At 41.6% G+C, this 20,242-nt stretch overlaps 1 protein-coding gene across 3 annotated transcripts in view; it reads left to right on the forward strand.

Moving 5' to 3' along the window:
- Positions 1 to 20,242, forward strand: part of CMTR1 (cap methyltransferase 1) — a 49,143-nt gene that overhangs the window by 21,308 nt on the left and 7,593 nt on the right. For all 3 annotated transcript variants that reach the window (XM_046005113.1, XM_046005115.1, XM_046005114.1), the window contains exons 9-17: positions 1,976 to 2,174; positions 3,192 to 3,310; positions 5,331 to 5,427; positions 5,752 to 5,884; positions 6,604 to 6,783; positions 17,039 to 17,095; positions 17,840 to 17,897; positions 18,397 to 18,465; positions 19,429 to 19,560. In XM_046005113.1, coding sequence (XP_045861069.1) covers positions 1,976 to 2,174; positions 3,192 to 3,310; positions 5,331 to 5,427; positions 5,752 to 5,884; positions 6,604 to 6,783; positions 17,039 to 17,095; positions 17,840 to 17,897; positions 18,397 to 18,465; positions 19,429 to 19,560 — 1,044 coding nt within the window. The remainder of the gene's footprint in view (positions 1 to 1,975; positions 2,175 to 3,191; positions 3,311 to 5,330; positions 5,428 to 5,751; positions 5,885 to 6,603; positions 6,784 to 17,038; positions 17,096 to 17,839; positions 17,898 to 18,396; positions 18,466 to 19,428; positions 19,561 to 20,242) is intronic.

Below are 20,242 nucleotides of genomic sequence, written 5' to 3' on the forward strand. Positions count from 1 at the left end.
AGAGGTGAGAACTCCAGCTGTCCTTTCTATGAAAAGACCTTCTGGCCGTGACCTGTGAGGGCCACATGTCTTGAAATCAAAGAATGAAATCATACTTATGCCCTCTTTTTGGAGGTGATATTCTTTCATTTCATTGATTCATTTTCCTTCCTTCGCCCAGCCTTCCTGAGCCAGCAGCTCGCTGGGAAAGCTTACAGCCTGGACTAGGTATGGCCAGTGGTGAGGAACGTTGTTTTTCCTCTTCCCAGTGTGTGCAGATCTTAAACTTGTGACTCTTGCCTCCTTGCCACTGTGCTGCCTAGAAAATGCTACATAATGTTCTCAGCAAATGCCGTTAGGTCTTTTTTTGTGTGTGCAAATGAATATAATCCAAAAATATGAATAATTGATGGCTCAGGAACAAAGAATACTGGGCTAGATTGGTGGGAAAGAAGAGCAAGGACTGATACATCTTTGCATGCCTGGGTGGGCTTGTCATAGGATGATGAAGTTTATTTTTAGCTAAAGTCGGTTTCTCCAGAGACTTCTTCACTGTTTTGATGAAGCTGGATAGCTATCATCAGAGGCAGGGCCCTTTTCACCCAGAAAGTGATGAGATTGTGAACATTAGTATTTTCCATTTCTTTCTTAAAACCTTCCCCCAAAGCTTTCTGATCTTTATCTAGCAGTTACAGAACTCTGGACAAGTACTCAGCCATGACAAACCTATGGAGAGGGAGGGCTGAGCTGCCTAAGCTCCTTCTCACTGGATGTTCCTCAGGGTCCTCTTTAGTCATCTGCTCTAGAGCTCAGCCTCTTCTTGTCACCAGTGCAGATGGCATGTCCACTGTGCCTTGGAGCCAGGTCGGGACAAGTAAAATTCACCCTCTACGACCAGGTATATAGAAGGGAAACACAGCATGGGCCAGTGCTGGGTTCAACTTTCAGATTAAGAGTTAAAAGGTACTGGAGTGACCAAATCTGTAATCCAGTAAAAATTCAAATGATGATTGTAATGTAGTTATTTCTGAGCTGGGCAGGCCCTCTGGGGGCTGCACACCAGTGTCTCCTTCACCCTCTGCCTTGTCGGCCTCCACCTCTGCACCGCCGCCCCATGCACCTGGCCCACAGAGGTGCAAAGGCAGGAGAAGAGACTGCAAAAAGGAGGAGACTCAGTGCACTGTGGTATCTTGGATTGGATTCTGGGACAAAACAAAGACTAATAAAAACCCGAATAAAGTCGAATTTAGTTAATAGTGTACCAATGTTTGTTTCTTAGTTTTGACAAATGGCCAGGTAAGATGTCAACAGAATTAGAATCTGGATGAAGAGTATATGAGAACTCTGTCTTTGCAGCTTTTCTGTAACTCTAAAATTATTCCAAAATAAAAAGTTAATTGGAAAAAAGTAGGGAGAGTTGAGAAGGAAGAGAAGGGAAGCAAAGGCTGTGGTTTGGAAAGGTAGGCCCTGTGATTGGGAGGGGGAGATGTTAGAGCCCCTCAGGCTTTGGATGGAAAGACCTGAGTCTAGCAGTCAGGCTGACTGGATTCTGAATAAGCTTTCTTGGATGCAGGCTGTGAACAGTTTGCTTTGTGTCTTGGTGTCTTTTTTTCTCTGTAAGTGGGGGATACAGCATCTAGTCTGCTCAGTGGGACTCTTGTAAGGCAGGATATGGTAAGGAAAAGACTCTGAGAAATAAAAATGCATGCTCAGATTCCTATTAAGATGCTTTTATTAGAAAAAAAAAAAGATGCTTTTATTAGGAGTCTGAGCTGGGTCCTATGGTTGAGGGCACCAGGGATGTTTTGAAGTAGGGATGGACAACTCCAGAGGGCAGGGACTGCAGAGGGTACGTCTCCTGGGTGTTGTGGCCCTGGCGGGAGCTCTGCACTGTGCTTGTTGAAAGGCTCATTTTACTCCCCCTGCATTCTCCTTCCTGTTCCCCATTGAGCCAGACTTTTTCCCTTCCTCCCTTGTCCTCCACTTGCCTTTGCAGAAACCACTGGTAAAGGACCGGGAAGCTGAGCTTCTATACTTTGCTGACGTCTGTGCAGGCCCAGGCGGTTTCTCGGAGTATGTGCTGTGGAGGAAGAAGTGGCATGCAAAGGGCTTTGGAATGACTCTGAAGGGCCCTAATGACTTCAAACTGGAGGACTTCTACTCGGCCTCGAGTGAACTCTTCGAACCCTACTATGGTAAGGACACGGAGGAGGAGGTCCTGGGGGGAATGGGAGACTGTCCTCTGTGGGGACTCTAGGTCAGAAGCAGTTATTATCCACTGGGCATGTTTCCTTTACTGGGTCCCTCAGCCTGGGGTTTCCAGTCCATGTCGTGAAGATCTTGGTTCCCTCTAGACTGTCTCTCTTTACCCAGGCCTGTAGGATGCAGGTTAAACACTCCACAAGGCAAACTCTCATCAAAACCATATTAAATCCTCTTTTCTTCTCTTGTGGTGACAGGAGATAATGAAACTGCCTGATCTCCAGCTGAGAATTGGCAGAGTTATTAACAAATACAAACCCCATGCCCGTCTCCGGCACTGTGCACTGGGTGTGGAACGCACTGGGTAACAGACAGCTCAGCAGCCCCACACAGTCCCCTCCACTCTTTCTTGATTGCTGTAATTTGGCAGCAAATCCCAAGTTCTTTCGTAACAGTTCTTATTTAAAAAGTGATACTGGTTTCTAAATGTTGGTGCTTTATTATTTTATTTATTTATTTATTAATTAAAAGATTTAATTTATTTGACAGATAGAGATCACAAGTAGGCAGAGAGGCAGGCAGAGAAAGAGTAGGAAGCAGGCTCCTTGCTGAGCAGAGAGCCGGATGCAGGGCTCCATCCCAGGACCCTGGGATCATGACCCGAGCTGAAGGCAGAGGCTTTAACCCACTGAGCCACCCAGGCGCCCCTATGTTGGTGCTTTAAACACAGCTTCAGTCTTGGAGAGGAAGCTCCTCTGTTTCAGTTGGTGACTCTTCACTGGGCAACTCTTTTTGAATTCTGCTCTATTATAGCAGGGCCCTGTTTTTGCCTCTTGGTGAATCACTACAAGGCAGCTTGGCAGGATAGATCCTGCAGTGATTTGCTTCCCACAGGGCGTTTTCTCCTGGTCCTCAAGGAGAACCTGTGTTCTCAGCCCCAGAGTGCTTGTGTCCCAGCTCCTGGGATGCAGGGGGTGGATAAGCTGAATGTGAATCTTGTGCCCTGCCAGGTGAAGGTGGGATCGATGGAGATGGAGATATCACCCGCCCGGAGAACATCACTGCTTTTCGGAATTTTGTCCTGGATAACACAGATCGCAAGGGAGTCCACTTTCTGATGGCCGATGGGGTAGGTGACCTTTTCTCCATAGGGTGATGCTTTAGGGATTTATCATGTTAGAGGCTTATTTTGTTTTATTTGGTCCTTTGCTGCCCCAGAGGGTGGTGGTTCACTATTCAGATAGTAGGGTGTGTGATGTATGTTTTTATTTTTTTTGCACACATTTTCAGTGATTCTTTTGTCAACATTGTAATGTTGTGGACATCTTTGCTTGGAGCAAGTGGATTCTTAGCTCACTTCCTCAGAGGTCCTTGGTTGGCTGTAAGAGATGGTAGGTGAAAACCATGACCGCAATGGACTAGGCAAAAGTAATTGGGAAGAACATTTCCATCATTTGTCACCTGGGTGTGTTTCCTGGTAGAGGCTGTCCTTATACCCCTAAGCCTCTGGATGGCTGACAGATGACCAGAAAACCAAAGGCAGCAGCTTGGGGGAACCCACAGGAGGCTCTGGTTGGAGGTCAGTGGTTGGGCTCAAGTGAATATTCAGGGATCCTTGTTCTTTGGGCAACTGCTTGAGGTACAGAGGGCATCCCATTATGATGCTGCCGGTAGTCTTTTCTGCAGAGGGCCGCTACTTCCTCTAAGAGGAAGGACAGAGAATGTGGTAATTGCTCCAGTGTCACATGGCTAGAATTGAGAAGAGCCTCAGAGGTCCTTGGGTGGCCTTTTAAGCAGTAACAATGTGGAAAGGTGAAGGAACAGGCAGGATGCCAGCACAGGATCTGAAGATGTCCTGTCTTACCAAAGCATTGTGCACAGCAGGGAACAGCAGAGAGGCAGGCTTGGGGATAAAGGGAAGGGGGACTGCTGCTGCTGAGCTGACGTGGGGGCCTAATGGTGCTTTCGAGGCCGTTAGTGCCATGTGGCTGGTAGTCAGAGTGCAAACTCGAGGGTTGTCTTTCTGCTTAGGCAATATAGACTGGTGACTTGGGCTTTTTTTTTTTTTTTTTTTTTTTTTTTTTTTTTTGATTGACCCTACAAATGGACATGCATTTTGAGAAAAATTTATAAATCTGGAGGACATGGCTAAACAATTTTGGACTCTGAGTCAGTTAGCTATTACTGTCGTAGGACTGAGTGAGGGAGACCTGGTCTGGCTGGAGCTAGCTCAACGGAGGTCAGCCTCCTTTATTGTTTAAAAAAATTGTGATAAAAAACATACACAATGTTCCATCTCAGCCATTTTTAAGTATACAGTTTAGTAGTATTAAGTATGTCCCCCATTTTTTGAAACAGATTACCCTGCTTTTTTTCTTTTTGTGAAATTGAAACACTGTGGCCAGTAAACAGCAGCTCTCCTCTCCCCTGCTCCTCTAGCCACTGGCCTCATTTACTTCTGTGTGAGCTTGACTCTCTGCTCCCTGTTGGCATCTCACAGGCAGGGAGACCACTTGAGGAACAGGAAGGCACATTCTTTGAACAAACACCCTGGCCAGAGGCCCTGCCAGCTGGAGGGAGAGGCTCCATGGTCTTGAGACAGGAAGGGGGTTTTGGTCAGCAGAGAAAGAGAGATTACTGTGACAAGAGTTGAGCTAACTTTTCTTCTGTCACCATACTGGGGCCTGGTCGGTGATCAGCACAGTGGCTGAGTAAGCCCAGGCAGAGCCGTCACACCACTCCGTGGCTCTTGGGCTGAACAGGGTATTCTGTTTCCTAGCTTGTAGTTGGCCTAGACCAGCCAGTATTTTGCCTCCATCCTCCCTTACTCTTCCCCTGGATTCCCACACGGGTTTTACAGTTTTTTGGACCGTGTCCTTGAAAAAGTAGACTTGGTTCTATCCCCTGGGAGTGATGAAGCAGAAGGAAGGCCCTATTCTAGTAGTCAGGCCTGGGTCCTAGTGCTGACTTCACTCATGAGGTGCCATACGACTGTGCCAAAATAAATTAAACGCTGAGCTGTGTCTGTATCAGTCAGATGGTGGAAGTCAATGAAAACACTTGAAGACGTCTCAGTGAGGATGGAGTAGGGATGAATGAAGTCCTCATTGTGTCTCTTTCCTACTCTGCTTCTTACCCTCTCATTTCAGGGTTTCTCTGTAGAGGGGCAGGAGAACCTGCAAGAGATCCTCAGCAAGCAGCTGCTGCTCTGTCAGTTCCTCATGGCGCTATCTGTTGTCCGAACAGGTGACACTTCTCATCTGTCTCCCGGCCTAAGACCCATTAGAGGCCCTATTGGACAAGAGCATGTACAGGGCTTGGGAATAAAACAAACAAAAAAACCCTTGCTTATCTCAGGTGACTAAATGAGGCTAAATGAGGAATTTAGGGGAGTACATGCTATAGAAGCCCCAGAAGCCCCTCGAAAGCTGAGTCTTCCCCTTAAATTGCCTCCTTTAATGGGCCCAGGCAGTGGGTCCTTGGCTTTGTCATATTTACTCCCTGAGGTTACCTTACCACCTCCTGGGATAGAACCCACTGACTGCTGTTGGTGTTTTTGCTCGACTCTAGGAGGCCATTTCATCTGTAAAACCTTTGACCTATTCACACCATTCAGTGTGGGGCTCATCTACTTGCTCTACTGCTGCTTCGAGCGAGTGTGTCTCTTTAAGCCGATTACCAGCCGTCCTGCCAACTCAGAGAGGTGAGGCTTTCCTCTCCGTTCTAATCCGACTAGTTGACTACGTGTTAGAACAGCACATCCTGCTGCATCTCTGGCATAACTACTCAAGTTTCATTAAAACCCTGATTTTTAAGGATGTAGTTAGAACCAGTAGGAGTCTGGATTCTGACCCTCATGGTTCTGTGGTGTGCCACTTCAGCCTCTGCCTCCTTCTCCACAAGCCTGATTCCGCACACTTAGGTGGGGGATCCTTGGCTTGGTCCAGGAAGGAGAAGGTGACCAGAAGAAGGGGCACCTGGAGGGACATGGGCTGGGCAAGGTAAAGGGGGCTGCCAACCAGAGGCACTGTTGTTATCCCAGTGGGGACACAGTATGCAGTGCTCCTGCGTGATGTGAGAGAAGTTGTGGCCAGGCTGAGCTGCTGGGTGACTTGTTAAAAACACAGTTTTCTGAGCCCCATTCCTGGAGAGTCTATTAAGTAAGTCTGTAATTTAACAGACTCCCTGGTGATGGTGATGCGGCTGGCCTGGCATAGGGCAGGAACCACTACTACAGAAGGTAGAGATACAGCCCAACATAAAAAGGAAAGAATTGAACTGAACTTCTGCAGCAGAGTCTGTCCTGTTCTTTGTGCATGGACTTAAGTCTGTTTAGCTTTATGACTCAGCGGGGAGTTTGGGGAGGAGGAATGTGGGGGAAGAAGCCCTTGCTCAGTGGACTGACAGGGTCTCTTCCCCCAGGTATGTGGTGTGCAAGGGCCTAAAGGTGGGCATAGATGACGTGCGGGATTACCTCTTCTCAGTCAATATTAAACTCAACCAGCTGCGGAACACCGATTCTGATGTCAACCTTGTGGTCCCCTTGGAGGTGATCAAGGGAGACCATGAATTTACTGACTACATGATACGATCCAACGAGAGGTAAGCAAGACCAGGTGTTTTTTGCTGACACCACTGGGGTATCAAGAAAGACCAGAGAACGAAGTACTGAATGGCTCTTAGTATCACTTGGTCAGTCCTAAAAAATTGGTAACTAGGATTGGTCTGCTTGTTCCAGAGCTCCTTGGACTTTGAGGAGTTGGGGCACCCTCATCCTACTCCCATGCCCTATTCCAGTGTGGCCAGTGGGAACCTGGTTGGTACAGCCCTGCCCATGGGAGCCTGAGGATGACAGTGAAACCTGACAGAGAGCAGCCTTGTCCTGTGTTCCTGGAGGCAGGAGTGACTGCTCTTGAATTGCTTCTGTTTGTGAAAGGCTGTCATGGTTGTTGCCTTGTGAAGCTCCCTGTTTGGAGACAGGAGGTGGCTAGGAAGCAAGGATGCAGCATGCTTTGGAAGTTTCTGGTATTAAAGCTTTTTTGCCAGTTCATGAATTCCCCAGTTGGGTGATCTGAATGTTGTTCTGTTTTGTTTTGTTTTTTTTAAACCTTCTTTGATTCCCACCCCCTGTCCCCGCTTCTTGTTACTGGTAGTAATTTAAAGTAGTAACAGTTGGCTCAGTCTTCTAAGTGGACAAGCCTGAGAGAAAAATTTTTGGAGGTACGTTGGAGAGTTGTATAGTAGCAGTGAATCAGTACAGGTGTTTAAAAGGTCATTTCTAAGGGTACAGTCCCTTCTCCCAGAGAAGTCTGAAGGTATGGGTGGCCTTGGAGAATCACAGCGGAGGAAGTCTTTACCCATTTATCCATCATCCTGCAGTATTTTAACTCTCCACAGTACTGCCACCAAAGTGCTCTCATCTTGATGATAATGGGAGGTACCAAGGTGGAGCAGATGCTGAGCTTCAGCATGTTATACATGAGGAAGCAGGCTGAAGTGGTCTAGAGTCAGCAAAACCACGACTTTGTAACATTTCTGGACTTCTTTTTGCTGAACTGTGTTGTCGTCTGCTATGAGCGCGTGTGGATGCATGGCAGAGTTGGAATTCTCAGGGGAGCCTAGGAGGCTCCATCAGTTAAGTGTCTGCCTTCCGCTCAGGTCCTGAGATCAAGCCCCACATCCTGCTCCCTGCTCAGCGGCAAGTCTGCTTCTCTCCCTGCCCCTCCACTCCACTCATGTTCTCTCACCCACTCTCTCTTGAATAAATAATCTTAAAAAAAAAAAAAAAGAACTGGACTTCTCAGTGCTCCCAAAAGTTCAGTGTTTAAGCAATCCAATATCAAATCCGTTCTCTTTTCTTTCTTTCTTTTTTTTTTTTAATTTTATTTATTTAGTTGACAGAGAGAGACAGTGAGAGAGGGAACACAAGCAGGGGGAGTAGGACAGGGAGAAGCAGGCTTCCTGTTGAGTGGAGAGCCTGAAGCGGGGCTTGATTGCAAGACCCTGGGATCATGACTTGAGCCAAAGGCAGCTGCTTAACAACTGAGCCATCCAGGTGCCCCAGTTCTCTTTCTTTTCTTAAAAAGATTGATGTATACTTCCATAATTGAAATGTAGATCTTTATGTGGACACTTCAGTCATTTTTGACAAATGCATACATTAATGTACCCTACATTTCTATTAAGATTAAAAAAAAAAAACCAACATTACTGTAACCTCAGGAAATTCCTTTGTGTCCCTGTCCATCAATCCTGAAGTAACCACTCTTATTTTTATCATCATAGGTTAGTTTTGGCGTTCTAGAACTTTGTATAAATGGAATCATACATAGACACTTTTGTGTCCATATTTTTTTCTCCTTTCCATAGTGTTTCTGAGATTCTTTCTTGTAGTGTGTGTTTGTTCCTTTTCGTTGCTGAGTAGTATTCCATTGTATGGACATACCAAATTTATTCTCTCTTGATGGACTCATACTATATTTCTAGTTTGGGGCTGTTAATGAATAAAGCTGCTAAAACACTTTTGTGAAGGGCTTTTGATGGACAGATGTTTTCATTTCTCTTAGATAAATATCCAAGAACAGAAATTCTGGATCATAAGTTAGATGTGTATTTAACTTTTTAATAATGCCATGCAGTTTTCTAAAGTGCTTGTACCAGTTTATCCACCCTCCAGCAGAGTGTGAAATTCTGATTGCTCTACGTCTTTGCCAACATTTGGTATTGTTAGTCTTTTTCATTTTTGCCATTCTGGTAGAGGTGTAGTGTTTGACCATTGCGGGTTTTTTTTTAATATTTTTAAAATTGAATAGTGTATTAGTTTCAGGTGTACAACATAGTGATTCATTGTTTATATACATATATGAAATGGCCACTACAGTAAGCCTAGTTACCATATGTCACCATACAAAGTTGTTACAGTATTATTAACTGTATTCCTTATGCTGTACTTTATATTCCTATGTCTTATTTATTTAACTGGAATATTGTACCTCTTAATCCCCTTCACCTATTTTGTCCATCTCCCCCAATTCCTTCCCCTCTTTTAACCTTCAGAGTGTTGTCTGTATCTGTAAGTCCATTTTTGTTTTGCTTTTATTTGTTCATTTGTTTTGTTTTTCGATTCCACATAAAGTATGTCATATGGTTTTTGTTTTTCTTTGTCTATTTACTTATTTTACTTATTATAGCATAATAGCCTCTAGGTCCATCCATATGGTTGTAGATGGTAAGATTTTGTTCTTTTTTCATGATCAAGTAATATTCTGTTATATATATATTCATTTTCTTTATCCATTCATCTATTGATAGACATTCAGCTTGCATCCATATTTTGGCTATTGTAAGTAATAGTGTGATGAACGTAGGAGCACCTATGGGCTTTTCAAATTAGTGTTTTTGTTTTCTTTGGTTAAATACCTAGAAGTGGAATTGCTGGGACTATGGTAGTAGTTCTGTATTTTTAATTTTTTGAGAAAATTCTATACTGTTTGCCATAGTGTGTGCACCAATTTACATTCCTACCAACACTGCACAAGGATTCCCTTTTCTCCACATCCTCCCTAGCATGTGTTATTTCTTTTCTTTTTCATAATAATCATTATGTGAGGTGTTATCTCTTGTGGTTTTGATTGGCATTTCTGTGATGACTAATGATGTTGAGCCTCTTTTCATTTGTTTATTGGCTGTTTGTATATTTCTTTTATGATGTGTCTCTTTAGACCATTTAAAAATTGATTTGTCTTTTTCTTAAATTGTAGGAACTCTTTCTGTGTTTTGAATACAAGTCTAGTTTCAAATATGTGTGTTGTAAATATTTTGTCCTGATGTGTGACTTAACCTATTTATTTTCTTAATGATATCTTTTGATAAGCAGAAGTTTAAAAATTTTTATCTTTTTTTAATTGTGGTTACATATACATAAAGTTTACCATTTTGACCCTTTTAAAAATGTATAATTCAGTGGCATTAAATATAGTCATTCACATTGTTGTGGAACCATCATCACTGTATATTTCCAGAATGTTAATCATCCAAAACAGAAACTCTGTATCTATTAAACAATAACTCCCCATTTCCCCCACCCCAAGCCCCTGGTAATCTCTATTATACTTTATAGCTTTACAAATATACCTAGTCTAGGTACCTCATATAAGGGGAAATCATGCAATATTTGTTCTTCTGTGTCTGGCTTATTTCACTTAGCATGTTTTCATGATTCATCATGTTGTAGCACGTGTCAGAATTTCAGCCTTTCAGGGCTAAATAATATATTCCATATGTATATACCACATTTTGTTTATCCATTTATCTGTTGTTGGACATTTGGATTGTTCCCACATTTTAGCTATTGTGAATAATACTGCTCTGAATATTGGTGTACAAGTAACTGAACCCCCCCTTCCAGTTCTTTTCTGTATATACCAAAAAGTGGAATCGTTGGATCATGTAGTAATTCTGCTTAAATGGCACAGCTTCTGAAGAACTGCCATACTATTTTTTACAGCATCTGCCCCATTTCACATTCCCACCAGATTTCTCCACATCTTGATCAGTGCCTGTTATTGTCTGTCTGTCTCTTTTTTTTGTTTTTTTTTTGTTTTTTGAATAATAGCCATCCTAATGGGTATGAAATTGTATCTTACTGTAGTTTTGACTTGCATTTCCTAATCACGAATGATATGCACATATTTTTATATTGGGCTATTTATGTATCTTCGTTGGAGGAATGCCTGTTCTAGTCCTTTGCCTATTTTTAAATTGGTTTGTTTTCATTGTTGAGTTGTAGGAGTTCTTTATATATTCTGGATATTAATCCCTCATCAGACATATAATTTGAAAATATTTTCTTTCCTTCTTTGCCTTTTCCCCCGTGTATTATGTCCTTCAGTGTATAGTTTTTAATTTGATGTAGTTCAATTTACTTTTTCTTTTATTGCTTATGCTTTTGATGTAATATTCAGGAAGTCATTACTGAATCCAACATCTTAAGCATTTTGCTTGGTTTTCTTCTAAGAGTATAGTTTTAGCTTTTTTATTTAGGTCTTTGATCCATTTTGAGTTAATTTTTGTAGATGTAAGGTAAGGGACCAACTTCATTCTTTTGCATGGAAATATCCAGTTTCCCCAACCCACTTATTGAAATGACTGTTCTTTCCTCATTGAATGGTCTTGGTACCCTTGTTGAAAATCATTTGATCATATATGCAAGGATTTATTTCTGGGTTCTCTGTTCTGTTCTTTTGGTCAATATGTCTGTCTTTATGCCAGTACCACAGTTTTGATTACTCTAGCTTTGTAGTAAGTTTTGAGAGGAGGAGGAGGTGTGAGTCATGCAATTTGTTTTTCTTTTTCAAGATTATTTTGGCTTTGGGGTCCCTTGAAATGCCATATGAATTTTAGGATGGGTTTTCCTGTTTTTGCAAAAATTGCTGTTGGGATTTTGATAGGGATTGCATTGCATCTGTAGATTGCTTTGGATAGTATTATCATGTTAACAATACTGAGTCTTCCAATCTATGATCACAGGATGTTTTCCCATTCATTTATGTCTTTTTCCATTTTGTCAGCAGTGTTTTGTAGCTTTTAGTGTACAAGTCTTACAGTTCTTTAATTTATTCTTAAGTATTTTATTTTTTTTTGACACTGTTGTAAATGGAGTTGTTTTCTTAATCCTTTTCAGATTGTTCATTATTAGTGTATAGAAATGACTGGTTTTTGTGTGTTGATTTTTGTATCCTGTAGGTTGGCCAAATTTGCTTATTAGTTGTAATTGTTTTTGGTGGAATCTTTAGGGTATTTTGCATAAAAGGTCATGTTATCTGTGAACTGAGATAATTTTACTTACTTTTCTTTCAGTTTAGATGCCTAGAATTTTTAAATTTTGATGATGAAATCTAATTTGTCATTTTTTTCATTTTGTTAGTGATTTGATTTTTTTCCCTAAACAGTCTTGGCCTACACTAAAGTCATGAAAATATTGTCCTGTTTTCATCTAGAAGTTTCATTTAGGTCTGTAGTCCACCTGAAATTAATTTTTGCATGTGGTGTGATGGTAGGGGTCAAAGTTCTTTTTTTCCCCCCTATAGATACCCGTTCTAGCACCATTTGTTAAAAGTACATTCCTCTCTCCATTTAATTGCTTTGGCACTCTTTTTAAAAATTATTTGACTATATATGTGTGATTGATTATATCTAGAGCATTCTGTTCTATTCTGTGAATCTGTTTGTCTGTCTTTTGTCATATTCTCTTGATGACTGTACCTTGAAACAAATTACCTTGAGGTCAGGTAGTGTATGTTCTCCAGCATTGATCTTTTTCAAGACTGTTAGCTAGTCTAGGTTTTGTTTTGTTTTGTTTTATTTTTGCAGTTCTCTGTAATTTTAGAATCAGTTTGTCAGTTCCTACAAAAAGCCTCCTGGAGTTTTGATGGAGATTACACTGAATTTATGAATTAATTTGGCGAGAATGGACATCTTAATAAAATTGAATCTTCCCATCCATAAATTTAAAAATGGCCATTTATTTAGTTTCTTTAATGTCTCTTAGCAGAGTTTTACAGTTTCAGTATAGAGGTCTTACATATGTTTTGCTAAATTTCCTTAAGAATTTTGTGCATTTGGATGTATTGTAAGTAGTATGTTTAAAATTTTATTTTCTAGTTCATTGCTAGTATGAGGAAATACAATTGATTTCTGTATACTGACTGTATCCTATGAGAATGTTTCATTTACTTACTGGTTCTATGAATTTGACTATTTCAAATACCTTATATAATTGGAATCATGCAGCATTGATCTTTCTATGACTAGTTTATTCCACGTAGCATGATGTCCCCAAGGTTCATTCATGTTGTCTCATGTTGCTTAATTTTCTTTGTTTTTAAAGTTGGAATAATACTCCAGTGTATGTAAATGAGTGCCTTGTTGGCTCAGTCAGAAGAGTATGTGACTCTTGATCTTGGAGTTGTGAGTTTGAACCCTATATGTGGTGTGGAGTTTACTTAAAAACTTTTTAAAAATACTCCATCATGAGGCCCCTGGGTGGCTCAGAGGGTTAAGTCTCTGACTTTGGCTCAGGTCATGATCCCAGGGTCCTGGGATCGAGCCCTGTGTCAGGCTCTCTGCTCTGCAGGGAGCCTGCTTCCCCCTCTCTCTCTGCCTACTTGTGATCTCTCTCTCTGTGAAATAAATAAATAAAATTAAAAAAAATACTCCATCATAGATATATTACCACATTTTCTTTATTCATCTGTCAGTGGACATTTAAGTTGTTTCTACATCTTAGCTATTATGCATAGTGCTACAGTGAACATGGGGGTACTGAATCTTTTCAAGATCCTGATTTCAGTTCTTATCTATAAATACAAGTGGAATTGCTGGATCATATGGTAGCTCTGTTTTTTTTTTTTTTTTTCTTGTCTTATTGCACTGACTGTTCCTCCAATTTGATGTTGAATTGAAGTGATAAAAGCAGATAGCCTTGCCTTATTCTTGATTTTAAGGATAAAGTGTTTAATCATTCATTATGTATGATGTTGCTATTTTTTTTAGGTTGAAGAGTTTTATTCTATTTTGAGTTTAGTAGAGTTTTTATCATGAATGGATGTTTAATTCTGCCAAATAATTTTTCTGTGTCTATAGAAATTATGTTATTTTTCTTTATTCCCTCAATACAGTTACATTGAGTGATTTTCAAATGGTAAACAAATCTTGCATTTTTTAATGTGGTTTGATTATGAGTATCACTCATATATTGCTATATTTGATTACTAATATTTTATTGAATCTATGTTCATGAGGTACATTAGTCTCTAAATCTGTATTCTCTGTTATTCTTAATGAGTTAACCTTTTGTTATTATGAAATATCCTTCGTTATCTCTAGTAATACTGTCTTGAAGTTTATCTTGTTTGGTATTAATACAGCCACATCAGCTTTCTTTTGCTTAGTATTTATTTGGTTTGTCTTATGTTTTATTTTCAACCTGTCTTTGTCTTTTTAAATAACATATGCTTGGATTTTACCTTCTTATCCAGTGTGACAGTCTCTGCCTTTTAAAAAACTTTTTTATTATTTTTATTAACATATAATGTATCAGTCTCTGCCTTTTAATTAGAGTGTTTAGTACAGTTACATGGAATGTAATTATTGATATGTTTGGGTTTAAATCCTCTATCTTGGTGGTTTGATTTCTGTTTATCCTGTCTTCTTCTTTTTGTTTCTTTGTTCCTTCTTTCCTTTTTGGGGGTGGGAGAGCGAAAGTTTGGTATTTTTCAATAGTCCTTTATATCTCCTTGGGTTTTTTCTTTTATATACCTTTTGTGTTATGTTTTAGCTGTTTCAGAGATTACAGTATACATCTATAACTTACCATGGTTTACCTTCGAAAAGTATTCTATCTCATGAACAATGTAAGAACCTTACCATAGTAAATATACATTTACTCGCATGTGCGTGTTCTTATTTCATATAAACCCTACTTTACTTTGCTGTTATTTTAATTTTAAATTATAAAGTCCATATCATCTTTTTAAAGAGGTTTAAAGATACACATGCCTGTACAGGCATATTTGGAGATAATGTGGGTTTGGTTCTAGACTACCTCAATAAGGTGAATATTGCAATACAGCAAGACAAATTAATTTTTTTGTTTCTCAGTGCATATAAAGGTTTGTTTACACTATATTGTAGTCTGTTCAGTGTACAGTAGCACTCTGTACAAAAAACAATGTACAAATCTTAATTTAAAAATACTTTATTGCTAAAAAATGCTAAGCATTGTCTGTGCTTTCAGTGAGTTGTAATCTTTTTGCTGGTGCACAGTCTTGCCTTGGTGCTGATAGCTGCTGACTGAACAGGGTGGTGGTTACTGAAGGTAGGGGTCGTTGTGGCAATTTCTTAAAATAAAACAATTTCTAAAAATAAGATATTTGCCACACTGAATGACTCTTCCTTTCATGAACAGTTTCTATATGTGCATGCAGTGTTGTTTGATAACATTTTACCAACAGAACTTCTTTCAAAATTGGAGTCAGTCCTCTCAGACCCTATCACTGCTTTATCAACTAAGTTTAAGTAATACCCTAAATCCTTTGTTGTCATCTCAACAGTCTTCATAACATTGTCACCGACAGTAGATTCTATCTCAAGAAACTACTTTCTTTGCTTATCCATAAGAAACAGCTCCTCATCTGTTAAGGTTTTATAGCATTTCAGTTTCATCTTCAGGCTCCAAAGTTTGCTGATCACAGATCACCATGACAAATATAAAATAATAATAATAATAATGAGTTTGAAATATTGTGAGAATTACCAAAATGTGACACGGAGACATGAAATGAGCAAATGCTGTTGGGAAAATGGTACCAATAGGTCTGCTTGACACAGGGCTGCCAAAAACCTGCAATTTGTAAAAAATGCATTATCTGTGAAGTGAGGGCATATGAAGCACAATAAAACAAGGTATGCCTGTATTTGTACAATTGTTTTTTTAAAGGTCCTTCACATTGACTGACCTAGTTACCTGTTTTGGTGTTCTTCATTTCTTTCTGCAGACCCAGGTTTCTATTTGGAATCATTTCCCTCTGGCCCAAAGAATTTCTTTTAGCCTATTTTTGTTGGGCAAGTTTGCTGGAGTGATTCCTTCAGCTTTTGTCTTTTGAGAATGTATTTATTTCCCTTTCATCTTTGAAGGATATTTTCACTGGATATAGAATTTGAGGTTGGCTATGTTTCTGTTTCAGCACTTGAAAGATAATGTTCCATTGTTCTCTGCCATCCTTGTTTCTGATGAGATTCAGTCATTATTAACTGTTTTTGTGCATGTCATGTGTCCTTTTTCCTCTGATTGCTTTCAAGATTTTCCCTTTATCTTTGTTTTTAGCATGTTGACTATGATGTGTTTATGTATGGTTTTCTTTGTATTGATTCTGCTTGGGGTTCTCTGACATTGGATCTGTGGATTGATTTCATTTATCAGTTTGGGAAAGTTCTTGGCTATTATCAGTATTTTTGTCATATTCTTTTTTCTGCTTCTGAGACTCTCCTTATTTATGTTGAACTGTTTGCTGTTGTCCTATAGAGCTTCAGTGCTGGTGGGTTTTTTCACTTTTTTCTCTCTTTATTTTTCAGTCCCCAGGTTTACTGATCCTTTCCTCTACTGTTTTCAGTCTGCTGTTAAGCCCATCAAAATCATTCTTCATCTATAATATTAAATATTTTATCTTTAGAATCTTTGTTTTTTAGAAGTGTGGTTTCTACATCTCTGCTGAAATTCTCTGTTTTACATGCACATTTTACATCTTTTCTGCTAGATCCTTTAACATGTTTTTCAGTTATTTTAGGGGCCCTGTCTGATAATTCCAACATTCGGACCCTTTTCTGGATCTTGTGCTGTCAGATTGTTTTTCTTCTTGCTAGTTGGTCACATTTTCTTGCTTTATCACGTATCACATACTTTTTTATTTAATGCCAAACATTGTGTGTAAAAGAACACTGGGGATTAAAGTAGAAAGGGCAGTTGTTAGTATAGGGTTTAGTCTGTAGTTGAACTGGGTCTGGATTTGGTTGTTGCTTTATTTAGAATTAGTTCACTACTGCTATCAAATTTTTAAGGATGGGATCAGAACTTGCCTTTTAGCAGGACTTGGGAGCTGAGTGTCTGCAGGGTTTGACTCAATTCTGCTTTATTATAAGCAGGCCCCACATAACTCTACCTTGGGGTGTGGTCAAGGGAGTTCTCTTTCAGGTCTCCAGCTTCTGCCCCAAAAATAGATAACACTGCTCTGGCTGAACTTCTCCTTTTTGGTAATCCTTCTGAAATTAAAAATTTTTTTCCCCCGTCTTGTCTCTCTAGCCACTGTAGTCTGCAGATCAAAGCTCTGGCCAAAATCCATGCCTTTGTTCAAGACACGTAAGTGTTGCCCACTCCCCAGAATTCACCTATTTCAAGGGAAGATCTTTTCATTTTGCTCTATGCTCTTTGTTTATTTCATTTCAACAAATGTTTTAAAACATCTACTCTTTTACACTCTGCTGTGGTCTGTGAAGCATGCTAGAGAAGTATATGGCATGAACCTTGCCCTCAAAGACTTGGTGTTTGGGTAGAGCAGAGTAACCCAGGAAAAGGATATAGCACGAGTTATTAATAGTGTGTCAGAGGAGGTAGAGTGGCACAGTATGAATAGCATATGATGTTCAGGGGACATGGAGTAAAGAGTGGTCCAGAGAGGGGAGACAGGACTGGTCAAGAAAAACTAGGCCTCTGGTAGGGGGTGAGCAGAAACTGATCCAGCATTCTGGGACATAGTGATGTCCACTGGGATAGCCTTAATGTGGCCTCTCTCAACAGGAGGAGCCAGAACATGCTGATGGGTCATTGAGAGAAGGCTGTGTGGGGAATTCTGGCATCCAGGGTGATCAGGGAGATAGTCTCCCTTTCCTTTGTGCTGGAAAGGGGAGGTCATTCCATTTTGTGTACCTCTGAGTGCCCATCTTTAACGGGCAGAGCTGTGTAAGTGTTGTTAGCACCCTGAGCTGATGGCATTGTGACCTCAGTGTGTCCACACACGTTTACTCATGTGGGCTTCCACGCTCTGGGGTCCTGAGGGGTACACCTCTTGGAGGTTTTAATCACTTATTGGCTTCATTTTCCCAGGACCCTGAGTGAGCCTCGGCAGGCAGAGATCCGGAAAGAGTGCCTTCGACTTTGGGGGGTGAGCATCTCCCCAGCCCATTGTTGCTCCAGGGCAGGGAAGCTGTAGACAAGAATGAATTGACCAACCCTGTCACCTTAGGATCTCCTCTTGTGTGAAAACGTCTGCCTACCCTCATGGCATTTCAGAGCTGGCTGTCTCAGCACTGACAGGAGTTACCTTCTTTGGCCTTTCACTGTCGGTGTGGTCCTACAATTGGGTCAGAAAGGACAAGAGTCGTGGGTGACCAGGCCTCATTTTGCTTCTGGGGCCCTGTACAGCAACACTGGCCACAGTGAGCCCCAGAGAGAGGGAAGTGGCCTTTGTGGTGTACAACCACAAGGCCTGAAATGGGGCAGTGGCTGGATTACCCACCTCCATCTTCTGCTTTCTAGCCCCCTTTGTTAGGTGCCATTGTCTTTCCCCCTCTCTGGACCTGTCTCCTCACCTACATAAGCTCACACACAGCCTTTGTCGAAAGTGCATTTGAAAATCAAAGCTTGTTGCTGTCTCCTTTCAGATCCCAGACCAGGCTCGAGTTGCTCCTTCTTCCTCAGACCCCAAGTCTAAGTTCTTTGAGCTAATCCAGGTAAGCTTGGTATCTGGTGAAAATAAAGTTAGAGAGGCCTAACTTTAGATGTGGAAGTATCACTGAGATGTCCCAGGCGTGGCCTCCAGAGGGTTTGTGCAAATACCTCCCAGACTCTGAGGGGCTAGGCTGAGGCCACCATAGGTGGTATCTTCGGTGTCAGGTGATGCCTGAAGACGCTTGTCCAGAGATGTGATGTGCTTAGCATTCCCACTTGCCCGAAGGGTGGGGCTGGCCATCACTCCTTGGCAAGTTCAGGGTCACATGAGATTTGCCTGCTGGGGAGACAATGAAGTGTGGATGATCTCAGGTTGGGGAGCTAGGCAGAGGGCCGGGGGAGGCTGTCAGGGGAGCTCCACAGTGGGGTTGGCCTAACCCTGGACTCCCTGTTCTGTTTCTGGTGAGCTGGTCCTGGAATTCTTCTGCCTTGTTTTTTTTCTACCACCTGACTTCCAGCTTTTCTCTGGGCTTCATTTAAATCTGGCCCAGATCATGGGCCATTGTGCTGGTTTTATGGGGTCAAGGACTGGGGAATGTGGTTCAAGATGACATCAAAAGAGTTGCATGTGTACATTTTTCTAAATGGGGTGGAGAGGTCACTTAACTGCTCTCAGACTAACTACTGATGAACCCTCGCCTTCAGTTTTATTGAAGGGGTGGCTTTTATATTCTGGTGACATTTCCTTATGGCTCTGGTAAATTGATCTGTACTCAGGGACTTGGTGTTCTTTCCCTTCCCAGCCTGTCCTAATAGGTCCTAAAGGAACACTCCAAGCAGATGGAATTAGATCCCAGTTAGTGCCTGGTTAGGTAGAGCAGGGGTGAAGGCGGGTATGTTTTAGAGAGCCAGTGCTTCCTGTCCCTCACCCTTCCCAGCCTGCCCCTGCCGCCATACAGGCACCCCTACTGAGCGCCTGTCCGTTCCCCCAACCCAGCCGTGTTTTCTCTGACCCGGGGCTGCAGGGCACTGAGATTGACATCTTCAGCTATAAGCCCACGCTGCTTACCTCCAAAACCCTGGAGAAGATCCGCCCAGTGCTCGACTACCGCTGCATGGTGTCTGGCAGCGAGCAGAAGTTCCTCATCGGCCTGGGGGTAGGTCTGCCGCTGGCTTCCCATCTAGTAGTTCGGGTGTGGAACCTTGGTCTAGGTCTGTGGGTCTGGACAGCTCCCTGCCACGCTTGGTGTATGTTCCCTTGGCACCAAGGAGCTGGGGCTTTGACCCCGAGGAAGATACTTCTTAGAGCTTCACTTTCTTCCTCTTAGTTAGACAGGTGTCATTCAGCCATATTCAGTTTTTCATCCTTTCAGTTCACACATTTGCTTACTCATCGCTGTGCATTGCTAAAAGGAACACTGCTTCTTTTCTTGTGAGATTAAGCTTCCTAGCCTAGCAGAATGGTCAGCAGGCTAATACGGTTTGATCCACGCAGCCATTTCTTTGCAACACCATCCCTTGTCATCCTGTTTTGCTCTGGAGCCCTTGGAGTCTAAGATAAGGGAAAGCCTTGGCAATTTTATTTTAATTTTTTATTTTTGAGAGAGAGCATGTCTATGAGCAAGCCTGTAATAGTTACGATTGTCCCTGTGAGGGGCAAAGCGGCAAGCTGCTCAAAATGCTGTAAATCCCTGCTCCTGGTGCTGACAGAGCTCGAGCCTGGGGGAGAGGGAGAGAGAGAATCTTAAGCAGACTCCATGCCCAGGACTGAGCCCAAGGATCTCAGGGCCCTGAGATTATGACCTGAGTCAGAACAGAGTCTGATCCTTAACTGACTGA

Source organism: Meles meles, chromosome 5, assembly GCF_922984935.1.
Source record: "Meles meles chromosome 5, mMelMel3.1 paternal haplotype, whole genome shotgun sequence".
Taxonomy (NCBI): domain Eukaryota; kingdom Metazoa; phylum Chordata; class Mammalia; order Carnivora; family Mustelidae; genus Meles; species Meles meles.